At 42.5% G+C, this 18570-nt stretch overlaps 1 protein-coding gene and 1 long non-coding RNA gene across 2 annotated transcripts in view; one reads left to right on the top strand and one right to left on the bottom strand.

Moving 5' to 3' along the window:
• CACNB3 (calcium voltage-gated channel auxiliary subunit beta 3) overlaps positions 1-18323 on the top strand; it is a 49504-nt gene extending 31181 nt beyond the window's left edge. Inside the window, exons 7-13 of the mRNA XM_083352443.1 lie at positions 1060-1140; positions 1276-1334; positions 1608-1717; positions 9285-9436; positions 10976-11071; positions 12360-12518; positions 13778-18323. Of these exons, the coding sequence (XP_083208569.1) occupies positions 1060-1140; positions 1276-1334; positions 1608-1717; positions 9285-9436; positions 10976-11071; positions 12360-12518; positions 13778-14092 (972 nt within the window). The 3' untranslated portion in view covers positions 14093-18323. The remainder of the gene's footprint in view (positions 1-1059; positions 1141-1275; positions 1335-1607; positions 1718-9284; positions 9437-10975; positions 11072-12359; positions 12519-13777) is intronic.
• On the bottom strand, positions 4737-18412 carry LOC310634248. Its single transcript, XR_014491178.1, has 3 exons — positions 18322-18412; positions 6123-6277; positions 4737-4769 (listed from the first exon to the last, which is right to left on the bottom strand). It is a non-coding gene; the product is annotated as an uncharacterized lncRNA (long non-coding RNA).
• Positions 18413-18570: the final 158 nt, after the last annotated feature.

The raw sequence follows: 18570 nt of genomic DNA on the forward strand, positions 1-18570 counted from the left end.
GTCTAACTTCATGTAGAGAGAGTTCCCTCCTTTAAATTTCTGGGAGTCTACCTCTGTGAAGATCTGACCTGGAAAGTTAACACAACCCAGGTGGCTAGAAAGGCCCAACAGAGGCTTCACTTTCTTAGGATCTTGCGGAAGAACAGGGTAGAACAACAGCTAATGACCCTCTTTTACCGGTCTACCATAGAGAGCGTCCTCTCGTATGGTATTGTGGTTTGGTATGCCGGTCTGACAGCCGCGGATAGGAAAGTATTACAGAGGTTAGTGAGCACAGCACAAGACATTGTGGGCTGTTCCATGACATCACTGGATGACATCGCCAGGGCTCGTTGCCTTGGAAGAGTGAGGAAGATTCTCAGGGATGACTCACACCCTGGACGGTATCTTTTTACTCTCCTACCATCCGGTAGGAGATATAGGAATATAGCCAGCCGTACCAACAGGCTGAAGAATAGTTTTTATCCGTGGGCTGTTAGGCTTTTGAATGGGATGTAATCTTATGCAGAGTTGACTTGGGAGGCCGGTGTGTGGTGTAGTTGGTTCACATAGTGTGGTGGGATGGAGGGTTTGTTGTCACTGTGTGTTGGGGGGAGAGAGCACAGGGGGAGGCTCAGCTAATCTCAATGTACACATGTTGTACTTTGACAATAAAGGTTTATTATTATTCATGTTGAGCAGGTGGGATGCTAGGAGAAATCTGAGAGCAGAGCTTCCCAGAGGCAAAATAGCTGTTCAGCAATGGTAGAGTTTCCTGTATCCCAGGAGTTTCAAAAGGCTGAGTGGGGCTGGAGCCTATTCGTCTTATAGACAACCTGAAGCCTCCTCACCAACTGGGGTGTGATATTGTAGCAAAAGCAAAACAAAATGGATCCTGGAGGTTGACGTTGGTCTTGATGTTTGTGTCATACGTGTACAATATTTGCTGAAATATGTGGCTTGGAGAAACCCTCTTTATCTTTACTACTTCCCCTTTTTCTCCTTACAATTAGCAGCAGACTTTTGGCTGCAGAATAGGGGAGAAGTCACTTCCTGTGACACATTCTCCTTTTTTTACAGACAGAGCACATCCCTCCATATGACGTGGTTCCTTCCATGCGGCCAGTGGTGCTGGTGGGGCCCTCACTGAAAGGATACGAGGTATGGGGGATATGGAAGGGATAAAATTCTCTCTTATATCTCTCCTAAACCAGATATGCTAGTACTGACTGTGACTGTCAGCTGACCACGGCCTCTGCTCACCTCCCAACTCACCTGTTCTTCTTTTTCTTGCAGGTGACAGACATGATGCAGAAAGCTCTCTTTGATTTCTTGAAGCACAGATTTGATGGCAGGTGATGCATTAAAAAAAAACAACCTTTCTCTCTCTCTCTTTCTCCTCTCCAACCTCCCACCCACCATCTCCTAAAGCAGAGGTGGGGAAACATGGACCCTTTATGACTTGTGGACTTTAACTTCCAGAATTCTGTAAACCGCCCTGAGTCCTCAGGGAATAGGGCGGTATATAAATATAACTAAATAAAATAAATAAATAAATAAGTCATAAAAGGGCCACTATTCCCCATGCCTATCCTAAGGGCATTTAGCAGAGCCATCCTATCTTTCAGAATCTCCATCACGCGTGTTACAGCAGACCTGTCCCTGGCCAAGCGCTCGGTGCTCAACAATCCTGGGAAACGGGCCATCATTGAGCGATCTACAACCCGTTCCAGTATTGGTGAGTCCTAATTAATTGGGATCAGTCTAACCCCTGATTCATTTCCAGAAGAACTTCAGTTTGGAGAGTGTCTCTACCATGTAGAAGCTTGATATCTTCAGGGGTCAACACAATCTTTTTGAAATGGGTTTCTTAGGGTCTTGCGGAAGAACAGGGTAGAACAACAGCTAATGACCCTCTTTTACCGGTCTACTATAGAGAGCGTCCTCTCGCATGGTATTGTGGTTTGGTATGCTGGTCTGACAGCCGCGGACAGGAAAGTATTACAGAGGGTAGTGAGCACAGCACAAGACATTGTGGGCTGTTCCATGACACCACTGGATGACATCGCCAGGGCTCGTTGCCTTGGAAGAGTGAGGAAGATTCTCAGGGATGACTCACACCCTGGATGGTATCTCTTTACTCTCCTACCATCCGGTAGGAGATATAGGAATATAGCCAGCCGTACCAACAGGCTGAAAAATAGCTTTTATCCGTGGGCTGTTAGGCTTTTAAATGGGACATAATCTTATGCAGAATTGACTTGGGAGGCCGGTGTGTGGTGTAGTTGGTTCACATAGTGTGGTGGGATGGAGGGTTTGTTGTTACTGTGTGTTGGGGGGAGAGAGCACGGGGGGGGGGAGGCTCAGCTAATCTCAATGTACACATGTTGTACTTTGACAATAAAGGTTTTATTATTATTATTATTGTAAAATTGTGTTTACTATTGCTTTATAGATACTGTATAGAGATAAAAACTGGAGTTAGCATGAAATTTGTCTGGAAAATTTTATCTCATAGAAAATCAGGGCAAGCTACATTTTCTTTTCTAAATTATTTTTGGGTTCAGCTTCAGATTTTCATCATCCACTTGAGACCTGGCTACAGGAATTCCAAACAGAAGCAGTTCAAAAGTGGCAAAGTGTTTATGAAAAATTAGCAATAGTACAGAAGTACTTTTGTAAGCATTACACCTTGAAAGACAAGGGAAATCCCTCTCTCCCATTTGTATTGTTGCTGCAACTATTTAATTAGTTAGTTGTGTGGAACCAGAGTAACTGTTTCAAATCTCCTGGGCAGAGATCTATCCTTCTCTTCTTCTCCTTTGGGATTTTCCTTGTTGCTCAGGCAACTATTCCTAAAATGACATTTCCCATCTTATTTTTGTCATTTCAGCATGGGCATTTCACATCTATGTAGTTGAATGATTTATATAAACCCATTTTTCCTGGATTTCAGGAAAGACATGGAGGAACTATTCCATATCAGCTGTAATGTAAAGCATGTTTATTGGAATTTAAAGGCACATAGCCCAAAATAGGCATGAGTGGGAAGAAATGGGGGTATTGCTAAGAGAGTATAAATAGACAACGAGGAGGGAGGGAAGATTTGGGGATAAGACCAGTACTAAAGTATTGCCATTTGAATCATCAATAGGGGCTTAGGACTAAATGACATTACAACACTGAATCTTAAACAATGAACCATGCATGCATTTAACACTGCTGTTGTGGGGAATGAGAATATCATTTGGGCTTTTGAATTGTGCAAAGGAGTTTTAACTTTTCCCATCCTGCTAGCATCCCAAATAAAAATAATCTCCAAAACTGCATCTTTTGGAGAGCCACTTGGTTAGATCCATGAAAGCCTACCAGTTCAGCAAGAATTGTTAGTTGTTGTCAAGAATCTTCATATGAATATTACCATGTGCTGGCTATTAATGTTAGCAGCTTGTTATCAGTTTAAGATGTTTTAAATTTCCTTTGTTCCTCTGCTTGCATTGACTAATCCAGCTACCTTTCAGATATACATTTGGAGAGAAACCTAATGCTGACAGTATATGTGTGTGTGTGTGTCACCCTGTTGATGGTATTTTTGTAAAATACAGGAACTGGAAGTAATTAATATACTGTAGCATTGTATTTGTTATGCTGAAAAGCAGAGGGTAAGGCCCCTGCTAATACATAACAAGTAAAATATAGGTGAAGTAGTGTTGCACAGGTCACATATTTTACAATGTGGAGCACTGCAGTTGAAGGTTCAAATTGCTGCAGTGTTTTTGTAATTCTAAAGTCTGTCCTCTCTTTGCATGCTGATCTATGTGGAAATTAAGTTTAAAATTGGCAATAATTCATTTTAAAATCTTTATGCACTTACACATTGGAAATAGCTTTTAGCTGTTGAAGCACATTATCTTAGAAATGCACCCAAAAGAACCACTTTAAAAACAATCTGTGGGCAAAATGGAAGATTGATGGAAAGTCTGTCTGGAGGATAAATAGGAATATATACCACAGTCCTGGTGAATGACTCAAATGTCATAGTAAAGGGATAAAATATTTGTAGACACTAATACCTTGCTGAAAGCAGCTACTACCCCAGATTAAGGCATGTCACAATATTAGTATTATTTATTAAATGTCTCTGTGTGGTCTAAAATCTCCTGCAGTTTTTCCATGGTTATCGACAACCTGTTCTAATACTTCTTGCTGATATCCATGTAGTTACAAATGTGGCAGGTGTGAGCAGCCCATAGATCTATAGGCCAAGTGCACCTCTTTTGAGGGCGCACTTAACTGCAACATTATATTGGTGGGATTTTTAGCTTAAGTTTCAAAAAGAAGAAGAAATGAATAGGCTTATAATAACTTTTCCCCTCCTCTATCCTAATGGCCTCACTGCTATATCTTGTGTGGCTCTTCCAAATTGGGAAAAAATATACAAACTTTTAGTTACAAAATGGTTATCCTTCCCTAACATGTGGGCATGGAATTTCCATTCAATGAAGTAGAAGCCAAGTTGGAAAATTGTAGAGATTTTACTTTCATTTGACATTGCATTGCAAACCTGGATCAGATAACCTCTCCTGATCTCTCTTAAACAGCCATCTAATCATTCTCCTTGAATATACTTGCCAGCTCAATTTTCTCAATTTTCTGCTGTAGTCAACACATTGTATTTATATTCCTTCTGTGTTCCATGAGTGCAGACTGCACTTTCTATGCATTCCAAGCTTTGACTGAAGAGCAGTTTCATGGTCCCAAATTCCATCAACAATGCAGTCTATGCATGCCTATTCAAAAGTAATCCCCACTGAGTTCAAGGCGATTAACTCTGAAATATGCACAAAACCACCCTCTGGGAATTTCCAACCACATACCTTAAGCCAGGTGCTGAAAGCTTACCTGTTGTTTCAGCACCTTGCCTGGCTGAGCTGCTTGCTAATACTGGGACAAAAACAATATGCCAATATATGAATATTCTGCATTCAATTAGTTTCAGCATGTTTGTTTTGCTGTACTTTTACAATCACTGTATTATATAGGCCACCATTCATAGTACTGTAATCCCCAAATTGCAAATTAGTTGCTTAGGAAAAATTGGTTGGTTACCTCTTGCTACAGTTGTGAAAAATTAATAAATAGAAAGTTTTTAGATGTGTGTGTTTGTGAATAGATTCCAAGATTTTTAGAATCAACTAAAGATATTATTTTCAGGCAGCGGTTCTCAAAGTGCAGACTCTCTCAGGGAGTCCACACAGTTAAATATTTTAAACTTTCTCAATTTTAATTTCTGATATAGTAAATATGGATAAATATAACCCACATAAACCAAAATGTTTTAGTGTCCTCAATATTTTTTTAAGAATGGAAAGGATTCCTGAGGCCAAAATAATTGAAAAATGCTGTTGTAATATTACCCTTGGTAGATGGCAACATCTGGCTGACATTTCTTGGTTCAGAAACTATATTTAGTATTAGGGTTCGTGGCACAGTCAACCAGATGTTCAAACTGGATTTGGCATTTTTGTCTGCCTATCAAGTTTCTTCGCAAGGACCTGGGATAGAGAGATGTGGATGTCTGATGATATTACAGGTATTGTCACAGAATGTAAGCTGTTCTGAGTAAACTGTATTTTGCAATTAATTGATGGTGGATTTGTGTTCAAGTGGTGCTCCAATTATTTTGGGATCACACCCCAGACACCTATTACTATTGGTACTCCCTTTTATTTCTTTTGCCATAGTCATTCTACTTCTATTTCCAGGTCTTTGTATTAGTATCAGTATTAGTACATCAATATTAGTATCAGTATTAGGATGAGAGGCCAACAGAGAATCTCAGTGCTGTAGGCGGAGACTGGGAAATTGAAAAACATCCAAGTAAAGGGAATCAAATTAGTCCCTTACAGTTGCCAAGGCAGCTCCAGGTATATGTCCATATCATCACCAAGAGTTGAGCTTCACTTGACAGCATCTGTTTAATGTAGACTGAAGGCACTTCCTATACAACAACTCTTTCCCCCCCACCACCGGGAGTAAAATGCTGCCTTCTGTACCCTTGTGTTAACATATCCTTGCCTGCTTTCTGGGGACGGGAAATGGGTTTTCCTGTTGACCAATAGAGAAAAGGAAAAAAAACCAACCTGGAGTTCCATCCAATGCCCTATCTCTTCAGTTCATTTATTTTCCTCCAGTGAAGACAAAATGCAGGGAAACAGCAAAGCCACTTTCCCAAGCATTCTTGAAAGGAGGCAGAGGAAGAAGCCACAATTCTTTTCGGATGAAAGGAGGCAAATCTCTGGAAACAGAATGAAAAGAGAAGGAGGGAGAAACGTTCTCCTTCAGAGCTCAGGAGGAGATATTGCAAAACTATCTTTTCTCAAAGCATTTCCTCCTGGAGAAGGAGCCAAAGAAGATCAGCCTGTGGAACACACACACACACACACACACCAGCGAAGCCCTATGGAGATGCAATGACTTGGCACCAGGATGTCAGATTGGCACTTCCTCAGTGTATGGAAATGGCTCAAGATAAAATTAAGCTCAGTGATCAATTGTGAACTATTTTAGGATAGCATCAATTCTATCACTAAATTCAGCTCTCTTGTTGTAATGTCCTTAATTTCACTTGGGTTACTTCTCAAGAATCAGAGAAGGCAAAACCTCAGCTGTCACTTGAAATGGCTCTTTCATTTCTTGAGCTTTCTCCTGAACGTTAACTCCATTTTCTGCTTAAATCTTCCTTCTGACTGAGAAAGAGGAGGCAAGTCAAGACATCATCATTACCTTCTCTGAAAGTGACTTCTGCTGACTCTTTGCCCAAAGGTTCTTCCACGGAACCATCTCTAGAAGACTTCCTTCTGGAGTAACTCTTGCAGCTTTTACTCTGGGAGATTGCAGTTAGTTTTCAGCCTTTTCCCAGACTTCGTTAGATACTATCTCTGCAGACATTATGTGTAAACCCAGAACCGTTACCCCTTTAATACAGGTAGTCCTTGACCTATGAGCACAATTGAGCCCAAAAGCTAAGCAAGACAGTTTTAAAATGAGTTTTGTCATATTTTATGACCTTTCTTGTCACAACTGATAAGTGAATACTGCATTGTCAAGTTAGTAACATGATTGTTAAGTGAATTTGGCTTCCCCATTGACTTTGCTTGTCAGAAGTTGCCAATACGATTCTGGGGACATTGCAATTGTCATAAATACATGCCAGTTGCCAAGAATCTGAATTTTGACCACATGGCCATGAGGATGCTGCAATGGTCATTGGTGTGAAAAATGGTCATATGTCACTTTTTTCAGTGCCATTGTAACTTTAAATGGTCGCTAAATGAATGCTTGTAAGTCATACAAGTGTTACCTGTGCTGTTCTTGATAGGCTCCTTCTCCATGAAGGGACATGAAGGCTGGATTGATGCCTTATCCAAAGACGAGATTTCTTAAACATGAATTATTGAATAAGTAAAATATTGATTAAATAAAAGTCATTCAACGCAGTAAGCAATTAACAACAATACCTGGATTTAGACATCACATTAAGCCTAGGCGAGACAAACCACATTGTAACTTAGTCTGATGTGTGAACTCACTCACTCATAGTTTTATCATTTCTGTCCTTTTCGTGGCCTCTGGCTTGGAACCAGTTCAAATTAATTGTAAATCCTTAACTGATTTGTTTAACCAGGAATTTTGATTGTGTTTAATTTATAACCTTTAAAGATGCAGTTGTGAGTTACTAGGAAGCAGAAGCAGCAGTAGCGGAATTTGGCAAATGGTCAGCAACAGGCCTTCATCATAAAGTGACTTATTAGTAATCCTTTCTGCCTCTCCCCGATAATATTATCGTCACAGTCAAAATATATTTATGAACCACATCCCGTATTTTAATCACTTTTTACCTCAGAACTGTTGATTAAAAATTACTATTATTTGCCTTTAACCTTTCCGTGCGACCCAGAGACATTCATTAGATTCACACAACATTAGATTTAAATGGGAATTTAAACCCATGACAAATCCTGATCATAAAATCAATTTTTCACAAAAGGAAAAAAAAGAGATAGGAAGGGAGAACAGAAAAGAAAGCAAACTTGAACTCAAATTCTTAGTCATAAAGTTCTTACACTGGTTCTTATACTGGATTCAAACGGCTTAAGAGCTGAATGTGGCTGTTTTATTGGCAGGGAGATGGGGTAGACCTGCTTCCTTTCTCAGTCTCTGCGAGAGGGCGGGGGGCAGAGTAGTGAAACCTGGAGTCCAGGATTGTCAGTTTGGAGATCAGAGAGGTTCACCATCAAACAGGAAGGGAATAGGAAGCACTAGGGGTCCCTTTCTCCTTGCCCTGAAATACAAGGGGGGCAACTATGAGGTGTATGAACCCCCCCAAGATTAGAGAGGTGCCTAAGACCAGCAGTAGCCATCACAGAAGCTATGTGCACAGGGAGGAGGTCAGCGTGTCCTCCGGACAGGACAGGGGAGTGAATAACTTTTGGCCGGTGATCCGCTGGCTGAGCTCCCCCTGGCGGGCATAGGGCCTGGCAGGACAGCAAGCTAGGACCTGACAGGAGCCGATTTGGTGTGCCCTGGGGAGGGAGGGCATGGTTATTGGATGAGCAGTGGGGCAAAGCCCACTAAAGCCAAGGGAAGAGGCTTCCACTTCATGTTACCTCCTCATGGCAGCTTTTGGGATTTCAAGCGGATGTCCCTCTTCAGGACTTCTCCTGGGAAGATGGTTTCCCAATGTGTAGTAAAAGAGAGAGGAGGAGGAGGAAGACAAGGAGGATCTCTGGAGGTGAGAAACACAAGAGATACAGGTAGTCCTTGACTGACAACCATTTGTTTACCGAGTGTTCAGAGTTAACAACAGCACTCAAAATGGTGACTTATAATCAGTCCTTTCACTTAGAATCCTTGCAGCTTCCCCATAATCAAAATTTGAATGCTTGTCAACTGGCATGTATTTACAATGGTTGCGGTGTCCCAGGGTCACATGATCACCATTTGCAACCTTCCCAGCTGGCTTCCGACAAGCGGAGTCAGTGGGAGAAGCCGAATTCACTTAACACCGCTGAGATTCATTTAACAACTGCAGGGATTTGCTTAACAGCCGTGGCAAAAAAAAAAAAGGTTGCCAAAGCAGCGAGACTCGCTTAACAATGGTGTTGCCAAGTAATGGACATTCTAGTTCCAGCTGTGGTCTACAAAGTCAAGGATTACCCGTGTTTGAGATGTACAGAGGGAAAATGGCCTTTCCTCTTGGGGAGAAGGATGTCCAATTCACAGTCTTTCTGTTGCTTTCACAGCTGAAGTCCAAAGCGAGATTGAGCGGATCTTTGAACTGGCCAAGTCCTTGCAATTGGTAGTGCTGGATGCAGACACCATCAACCACCCAGCCCAGCTGGCCAAAACCTCTCTGGCTCCCATCATTGTCTATGTCAAAGTTTCTTCCCCAAAGGTGAGCTGGGAATACAGGATTACGCCGCCCAACCCACAGCTTTGCTCACATCCAACGCCAGCCTTCTCGGTGGTGCTGCCTTCTGCCCCCTTGTGGTGTTCCCTGGTGATGCTCCTGGGGTTACAAAGCTCTTCTAAGCCTTATTTAACAAATCTTTACAACAGCCCTCACAACCGAGAAACAGTTGCTATCCAAATAAAGTTAGCAAGTCAGAACAATCTTTGAATACCACAGAGAGAGGAAAAAGTCCCCTCCCATTCCTTCTCTGAATTCTGCCTGCCACTTCCATTCTCTGCTTGAAAAGATCCCAGGTGCGTGTTGCATAGCAGATGGTGATGGAAAATACTTCAATGTCTCGTGCTAAAGCTGCTTGTAACAGGGTGACCCGGATTGCTCTGCCATTTTCTTTTTAAGGAAATTTTATTGGAAATGGTTATTTTCCATGATGAGAAGGAGAGGCAGAGTGATGCCAGCCTTGATCGCTGAGTGAATACACAGCCTGGTAAATCTCAAAGGTGCTTTTTCTTGAGAAAGTCCAGTTGCCTTTTGTAAAAAACATCTTTGGGATGACCAGGCTCTACATTTTGTAAAAAGCACCTTTGGGACAACCATGATCTGGATGTTCGAGAATATCCATAGACATAGAGGCTGATAGCTCCCCTAACTAGCTGGTCTTCACAGCTACCATATCAGAAGAAGAAGCCACATTAGGTAAGAGGACCACCTCTCCTTAGGAAGCCCATGTTCATTTCCAACAAGGGCAATCAACCTTTGGGTGATTGTGGGCTATATATCCTAGTTAGGAGTAGCTGAGACTACAGTGCATGAGTGAGGGAGTCAAAGGGATGTGGACAGGACTGTTGCTTGAGGGGCAGACTTTGGAGATGTCTGTTTTTCAAGTTATTTTAGCCAAATCATATTGGCTATGTAACTTCTTCACACACACCTTGCCTCAGAATAGCTGAAAACTGTAACAGCAATATTGTATATTTGCACAGATGAATATTTGACTTTCTGTGGGCCAAGGAACAGGGGCCAAGGACCACACACGAGGTGGAGCTGCAGCCATATGGCTCAGCAGAGCTGTAGTTTTCTTAGTGGCAAGCAGCAATTGGCTGAGGCTGTGGAAAGGACTTGAATGTTCTCGAATGAATGTTCCTTACTTATGTACAGCAATAGCTCTAGATGAGTTCTTCCTAATGGAGGCACCTACCAGATGTTGGGGTTAAAGACTCCCAAGACTATTCTTGAGAATTAGTTAACCCGCTTGGAGTTCCTTAAGTCTGAGTAAGGGTGCTCTAGGTCAGGCATGTCAAACTCGTGATGTCGTGCGACGTATTGTGACTTTTCCCCCATTGCCGGCAATGGGGTGGGCGCGGTTTCAGCACGATGCATCTGGCCCGCAAGCCGGCAGTTTGACATGCCTGCTCTAGATGTATTCTAATTCTTAAGCCAATCTGTTACAAAGACATTATAGCAGCTCTAGCTTTCGCGTGGTGACTTTGAGCTCTTTGCCTGTATCTTCTTTTTCTGCGGAAGGTGTTGCAACGCCTTATTAAGTCCAGAGGGAAATCACAGGTGAAGCATCTTAATGTTCAAATGATGGCTGCTGACAAGCTTGTCCAGTGTCCTCCGGTGAGTCTTTTATACATAATATTTTCGATTCATCTCCATCTCCTCCTGGTCCTGGCTCTGCTTGTGTCCACTTTGATGGCAGAAATTTGGTGACTGTTCACAATTACAACATCACTGAAAAAAGTTACCTATGACCAATTTTCACGCAACCATTGCAGCATCCCCATGGTCACGTGATTAAAATTCAGACAGTTGGCAACTGGCTCATATTTATGATGGTTGCTGTGTCCCATGGTCATGTGATCCCCTTTTGCGATAAGCAAAGTCAATGGGGAAGCCAGATTCGCTTAACAACTGTGTACTAACTTAACAACCGCAGTGATTCAGTGATAACAACTCTGACAAAAAAGGTCGTAAAATGGGGCAAAACTCACTTAACAATAGAAATGTTGGGTTCGATTGTGGTCATAAGTCGACTACTTCCTGTACTTTGCAATGTCTAGCATCCATACAGGGAATATATACGCAAGTTCTCAATTAAAAGATTTGTTTACTCAGGAATCCAGGCTCTCCATGAATTTTGGGGAACCATTGAAGTGTTAAATTTACAGCGATAGTTCTGGACCTGTATTAAGAGAGATGTCATTTTCCAGTACTTAATCATGGTCACTACTGAACACTGACATGATGCCTCAGCAGTTGTTGCCTCTGTTCCAGTCCTCCTTTGCCTACTGCCTTAAAGATGTGTTGGACCAGAATTTCTATTCTTCCCCTGCCATTGTTGTTCAGGTTTGGGATGATGGGAGCAGGAGTACAAGGCAGGTAGTCTTCAGCTTAGGACAGCAATGGAAACTTCCCATTGTGTTTGTAAGTCATAAAGTAGGTCATTATGTGACTGTCCCAATTTTATGACCTTTTTTACAGCGGTCCTAAAGCAGGTTCAAAATCTGCAGTTGTAAAGCAGATGCTGTGGTTGCTAAGCGAATCCATTGTTCGCCATGAGGTGCTTTTGTCAAAAACTAGAAGAAAATGCTGGGGTGTGTTTTTTGGCAAAAACGTAAATTGCAGGCAGATAACTGTGGGATGCTACAAATGGCTGTAAACGCAGGCCAATTGTCAAGTGCCCGAAATGCGGTCACGTGACTTCAGGAGAGGGCAGCCATGAGAACTTCACCAGCGGGTTGTCAATACCTTTTGGGAGTCTGCTGTAACTTTGAACAGTTGCTAAGTGACTGGTTGTAGGTTGAGGACTAGCCAGACAGAGGTGGCAGCAAGGCAGATTGTAGTGCAGTTTTTAACTCTTACTCCTTCCTCTTCTTTTTTATCTTTGCTGTTTGTTGCCCCCAAGGAGCTCTTTGATGTGATCCTAGATGAGAACCAGCTGGAGGATGCTTGTGAACATCTGGCTGAGTATCTGGAGGTTTACTGGCGAGCAACCCACCACCCTGCACACGGCCTAGGGAGCCAAAACCTCCTGACTCCTTCCACTGCCATTCCTGGCCTGCAGGTACGACAAATTGCCTTCTTGCCCCAACTGAAAAGTCTCTCTAGTACAACATCTAGTTTCCAGTAGTGAGTGTGACAGACATTTTGAAGCTCCTTTGGGGACCCCAAAGGCAATCTTTGTTTCCAACCATTGGGTATCGCTATTATATTGCCCCCAAACTAATCTTCAAGTGGTGTGATGAACCTTGGCCCCTCCAGGCTTTGGACTCCAGATGCCATTAGCCATTGCCAGCGTTGCTAGCTAGTGGTAATTCTTTGTGTCCAAAAATATTTTGACTGGCAGAGGTTTTCTGTCTTTGAGTTATTCTCTTTTAGAGAACGTCTGTGGAGATTCTCAGTCATGCAGGTCATCTCTTAGGCCCGGGAATCTTCAACCAGCTGCACCTCATTCCAGAAAGCTTAACTTTGGGTGAAGACAAAGAGACCAGTATAGAGGTTGTTCTTGAGTTAGGAACACTTTGGGGACCAAAACATCTGTTGCCAAACAAGCCGATTGTTAAGTGAACCAGGATCAATTTTATTAACCCTATTTTGCTGCAGTTGTTAAGCAAATTGCTGTCGTTAAGTGAATCACATGGTTGTTAAGTGAATCTGGCTTCCTCCATTGACTTTGCTTGTTGAACGCTGGCTAGGAATCTTGCAAATGGTTCCAGAATTTTGGTCATGTGACCATGGGGACACTGCAGTGGCTGTAAATGTGCGAGGATCAGTTTTAAGTTACATTTTTTCAGTACAATTGTAACTTTGCAGTCACTAAATGAATGGCTGTAAGTCAAGGACTACCTATACAGCTAAAAAAAACCCCAACAACATCCATGAAGAAATATAAGCAGAAATATAATTCTGTTTCTCCTAGATGATTGATTTGGTTAGAATGTTTGTAGGGAGACTAATTAGTGCTGAAGCAAAGAATCAGGTAGTTCCAATCCAATTGAAATTTCTTGATCATAAATGCTTGGAATTGGAAATAGAATGTATGAGCTATAACCATGCCCTGTACAAATAAATAACAAATTGCAGGGCACTGGTAGAATTTATTTCTGGTCCGCTTGCAAGGTTGCAGTAGTTTTGGTGAAAGTGTAAGTGCAATGAACAGTACTACAGATGGATGAGGATCCTCAGTCTAGTCTAGTCATATAGAAGCTCTTGGAGGGAGCAAATCAAGGGCTGAATTCCAACCCAGCTTGGTCTGTCATGCTGCGAGAGCACCAGGCAGCGGAAGGCTTGCTAACACCTTTTCTCTGTGGTTCCTTCCCGCAGAGCCAGGCCCCCATGGGCGAGCACGAGAGTGAGCGCTCCCCGGTGGAGCATGACAGTTTGATGCAATCTGACGAAGTGAGTGACGCCTCGCGCAAGACCTGGACGGCGTCCTCTCAACGCAGCTCCAGGCACCTGGAGGATGAGTACTCCGATGCCTACACTGACCTGTACCAGCCTCATCGCAACCACAACAGTGGCCTCCGCAGCACCAACGGCCATGACTCGCAGGACCGTCTTCTGGAGCGCGACTCTGAGCACAATCACAACGACAGGAACTGGCAACGCAACCGGCCCTGGGCCAAAGATAGTTATTGAAACTTCCTGGCCAGGCATCCAGGGACACAAGACACAGCTGCTGCTGTCTTTGCCATCTCCCAAACTGAATTAATCTCAAGCCTTTGTCTCTTTTCACTTTGTAGCTGAGCCCCACAGAGTGCAGGTCCTGCCCCAATACACAGGTGCTATCTAGGGAAACCCAGACATAGCCATGGCTGGCTAAAACGGCTTGGGTGATTTGTCTGGCCCTCCTTCCCTTTGGATTATGAAGGCCACGATAATATATTTGCAGGGTAAACTTCACATCCCGGTTCCATTTTGGGTGGGGTGGGGAGGTTAGGAGTAGGATTGGGCTTCTGCATCTCAGAGGAAGAAATTTTTTCCAAAAGAGAAGCTGATTTGTAGCTCCTTTTTTAACTGAGCAGGAGATCAGAGCTGAAGATTACAAGGGAGAGAGTAAGCCAGGATGAGTTTACTTCCTCCAAGCGGGAGGCCCAGAGCCTCACTTTTTGCCTAGCTCTAAGGTTAGACCTGTGTGCACATGTCCCAAGATCTGTCTGGAAATTGAGATTGGTGTAGATAACTTAAGATTTCTAATTAAGAGGGATGCGCTCTAGAAATTGATACGAACAGCTAACGCTGATTCAATTACAGGGCATGATCTCTATGGCATTGCCAACCCTTTTGTGCAAATGCTTTGGTGAATCGTGTGCAATAAGCAGCGGGGGGAAACCGAGCTACAATATTTCAGCCTGCATTAAAAAAAAAGTAATACATCAGGAAGAAGGTAGAACTAAAATGCTCCCTGACACTGAACGTTCTGCATTCAGGGGACTTAGTTTGAAGTTGAGATGATGAACAATCATTCAGCTAGGGCAGGGTGACCTAAGGGATTATTGGTAAAATTCTCAGCTGCTAATTTGGATGTAATCCAAGTGTCACAAGGCCAAAAGACATCTATGCGGCAGTGGCTTTTCTACAAGAATATTATAAATGTTTATGAGTATCACTGAGAGGGCTACACATCTTCCATCTTCTGTTACCCTTGCAACTATCGATAGGTGAATAGGGCCAGATACAAAAGGGGAAAAAATCCTTCAGATTTACCTAAGGTTTTCTTGGTTTCCATATTCTTTTGTGTAATTCTCATGACCTTGAAGCAAAGTTATCGATTCTAAGGAAGTTGAGATGCAAACGGTACTGTGCACTAGCACGTGTAATAAAGCCTCAAAGGCTTTAACAAGAACATTTGGTAGAGCGGCAGCACAAGAGAGGTTTCCATCCTAGCTCCAAAGTATTCTCTGTCCAACGTATCCCAGCCAACTGGCTGCCTTTTCTAGCTGGAGTGTTAGATCCAAAGGGGCAGCCTTCAGCCCAAGAAAGTTATTTTGCACAGAAAATAGCCAATGGGGAAGGATTTAAATAGGCCTTTTCCTAACCACCTACACTGAATCTAGTTCATCCCCAATAGAGTGAAAGCCTTGAAACCCTTGTTTCTTTGGAACCACAACCCAACGCTCAGCCTTGTTCCTCTTGTCCTGCTAGGTCATCTCCTGCACAGTCACTTCTGTTATAGGACTAGTGGGAAGACATTTTTAAAGCCACAGTATGAGATGCTTAAGTCTGTATCAGCCTCACTTTTCCAAAATTCCTTGCTGATTGCATGCAACCTTGATCTTCCACCTTCCACTTGTGTTGCGGGAAGTGGAAGGAAGATGAGTATCGGTGGCTCCTGCTCCTTCATGGTGACTCCTACCCTCGGCACTTTGGGCTTCCATCTTGTGGAAGTGGCCTACGGCTATAGCCATCCTACTTCCTGCTTTCTCTAATGCGCAAACCCTGCTCTTCCATTCCCTTCTTCCATTCTCCGGGCAGTGGGTGGCAGTCCCTTCCCTTCAAAAGCACGTACAGCTACCAGAAATCAGCCTGTAAATATTGCCCACTAGCATCAGGAGTTGTGTTGAGTGTCCGTTGTACCCCTGGATGGTCCAGAGCCAAAGGGGAAATGCTCTTCCCTCTTTGGTGGCTTAGGTGGTTTGAGGACAGGGAAATGTTTCTATCCCTGCGCTGGTGGTTTGATGAGCTGCTGCAACAGCTTTGTTACTCTTCTTTTGTAGAGAGCACTTATTTCCCCAAAAACTTGTAAGCCGTTTGAAACAACAAGCATTTGCTATTTATAACATGTGGCTGAGTGGTTATTATTTTGAGTACAGCTGTGAGGACATTGGAATGGAGAGTTTGAAGGACAGAACTCAAGATGGTGTTTTGATTGGTGTTCATAACACCCTTCCCTGATGCAACATTAAACCCAGCGTGACTCTGGAGCCAAAGGTTGGGATGAACAGATACCCTATGACTTGAGTGTTCAGAATTAATCTACCACAATTTTCAGTTGGCTCCAGAGCTACTCTTTTTTGGGGCAGGAGTAAGGCTTGGACCCCTCTAATTTGTAGGACCTTGGGCTATAGTTCTCAGAACTAATAACAGAAAATCTATTAACAATTACATGGGATACATAAGCCACACGTTAGCAGTATAATTAATTGTCTCAAGAGTTTAGGCACAAGCAGCTTTCATGTTACAGTGGCAAAGGTTCAAATACCGTAGCCAGAATAAATAAGGCCCTCTTAGTTCAAATGGCACTTGTGCAAAGGAGAGTAAAAAGCAGGTAGGTCAATGAATGGGTTGCAATCAAGTTCTTGATTGATTGACCCATCAATTGCATTCAACCTAGGAAAAGTGCAGATTGAGTAGCATCTAACCTTCCTCAAATAATAACTGAAACACTGTAATGGCCTTTTAATTAAAATGTCAGAAATCTACCTATTAACTAATATTCACATAAGTGCACATAACACACCATATAAATAGCATTTCTGCTTGCTCTCCATGTATCAGTCCTGACTTTCAGACGTATTAAAACAAACCTAGCCTAGCATCAACTTTTCCTTACTGTAGGTATCTCTTCAGAAGTCATCATCTTAAGGGCTTCTCCTTTCCATTCCCAAAATTCAGTTTCATGATTCTCACTTTGAAAATTACCATTTTGAGGAGTGGGCACCTACAGAAAGGCTCACTATTTCTGGCTTTCAAGAAATGCTTTAAAAAGCTACGGTCTGGAAATTTAGCTTGTTACAATACTAGGTAGACTGTAAAGCCACGCTTTTGCCCCCTTTTTTTGTATGAATTGCCTTGAAAGTCCAAACCTAAACAAAGGTACTTACTAAAACACATCAGTTGCAACAAGACAAGCTCATTTTAGAATACACTGTGGCGTGACAAACATCTGTTCTAGTTTTAGTCCCGCCGTAGCCATGGAAGCCAACTGGGTGACCTTGGGACAGTCATTCTCTCAGCCCAACCCACCTCACAGGGTTGCTGTTGTGGGGATAATAGGAGGAAGATGTGTTGAAGGTGTTTGCTTGTCTTATTTGTAAAAATAATAAAGGTGGGACATAACTAAATAAATAAATTGGGGATGAAAATTGAGAACAATCATGCTCGTAAGTATAGATACTTATGTATCAGGTTGTGGAATTTTGCAGAGTTGGAGATTCAGTACAAGAAGCTTTTTCAAGACATTTCTCAAACTTGTGTTGAGTTGATGAACAGACAGGAATATCACCTTAAGAGCATGAAAGTGTACATAAACAGGAGATTCTATAGCAGCACTAATATAACTTATGGCACAACTGAAAACCTTCATCCTCAAACTCCTGGTATAATAGTAAACACTAGTTTGTTTACATTTTACATGAGGACCCAGATTGTTGGGGGCAATTAAGATGACTTTGTAATAATGCCGCTGGGGTGTGTGTGAAAGCCCTAATAAGCAGGCATATACATAGAATGAAGGCTACTGCTAAGTTTGTAAGCCGCCCTGAGTCTTCGGAGAAGGGCGGGATATAAATGGAATTAAAATAAAATTTTGTTAACAAGAGAACCCAACATTTATCTCAACTGCAGGCCAATTTTGCTGAGACTTTTGAAACCGATGTCAAAACCTAGCAGCTATTTTGCACATGGTTATCACTGATAATCATTAAATGAGAATTGGTCAAAGGAGTTTCCCCAAATTTAATTTACATCCTATCTCAGGAGAAAACTATAGCAACTACTGCAGAAGAAATTATTGGCTTTTCAGGAAACGAGACCTTTCCTTGATTTCTCCAAACTTCTCAATTTAAGCATTATTTTGCTACAAGCAGTGCTGCTGTTTCTCATTCACATATAATGTAAAATAGCATAGCGTGAAGCAGCCAACTTACTTATAATTGATAGTCCTTTTAGTAGAACCGCTTCATTCCAAAAGAACAGCAGCAGCACAGCTACGGCAGCAGTATTCCAGGTCTTTACAACGTATGCATTTCCACTTGTGAAAAACCAAGAATAAACAGGCAGAACAATGTTTCGTATGGATTTATAGTCATTGTTTTTCAGATCATTGAAAAAAAAATAGGAGTCTTTCTGTACATTACCTGCCCTTTTTATGTGGGCGGCGGCGGGGGGGGCAGTTT

This window comes from Vipera ursinii (assembly GCF_947247035.1).
Source record: "Vipera ursinii genome assembly, chromosome: 2".
Lineage (NCBI taxonomy): Eukaryota > Metazoa > Chordata > Lepidosauria > Squamata > Viperidae > Vipera > Vipera ursinii.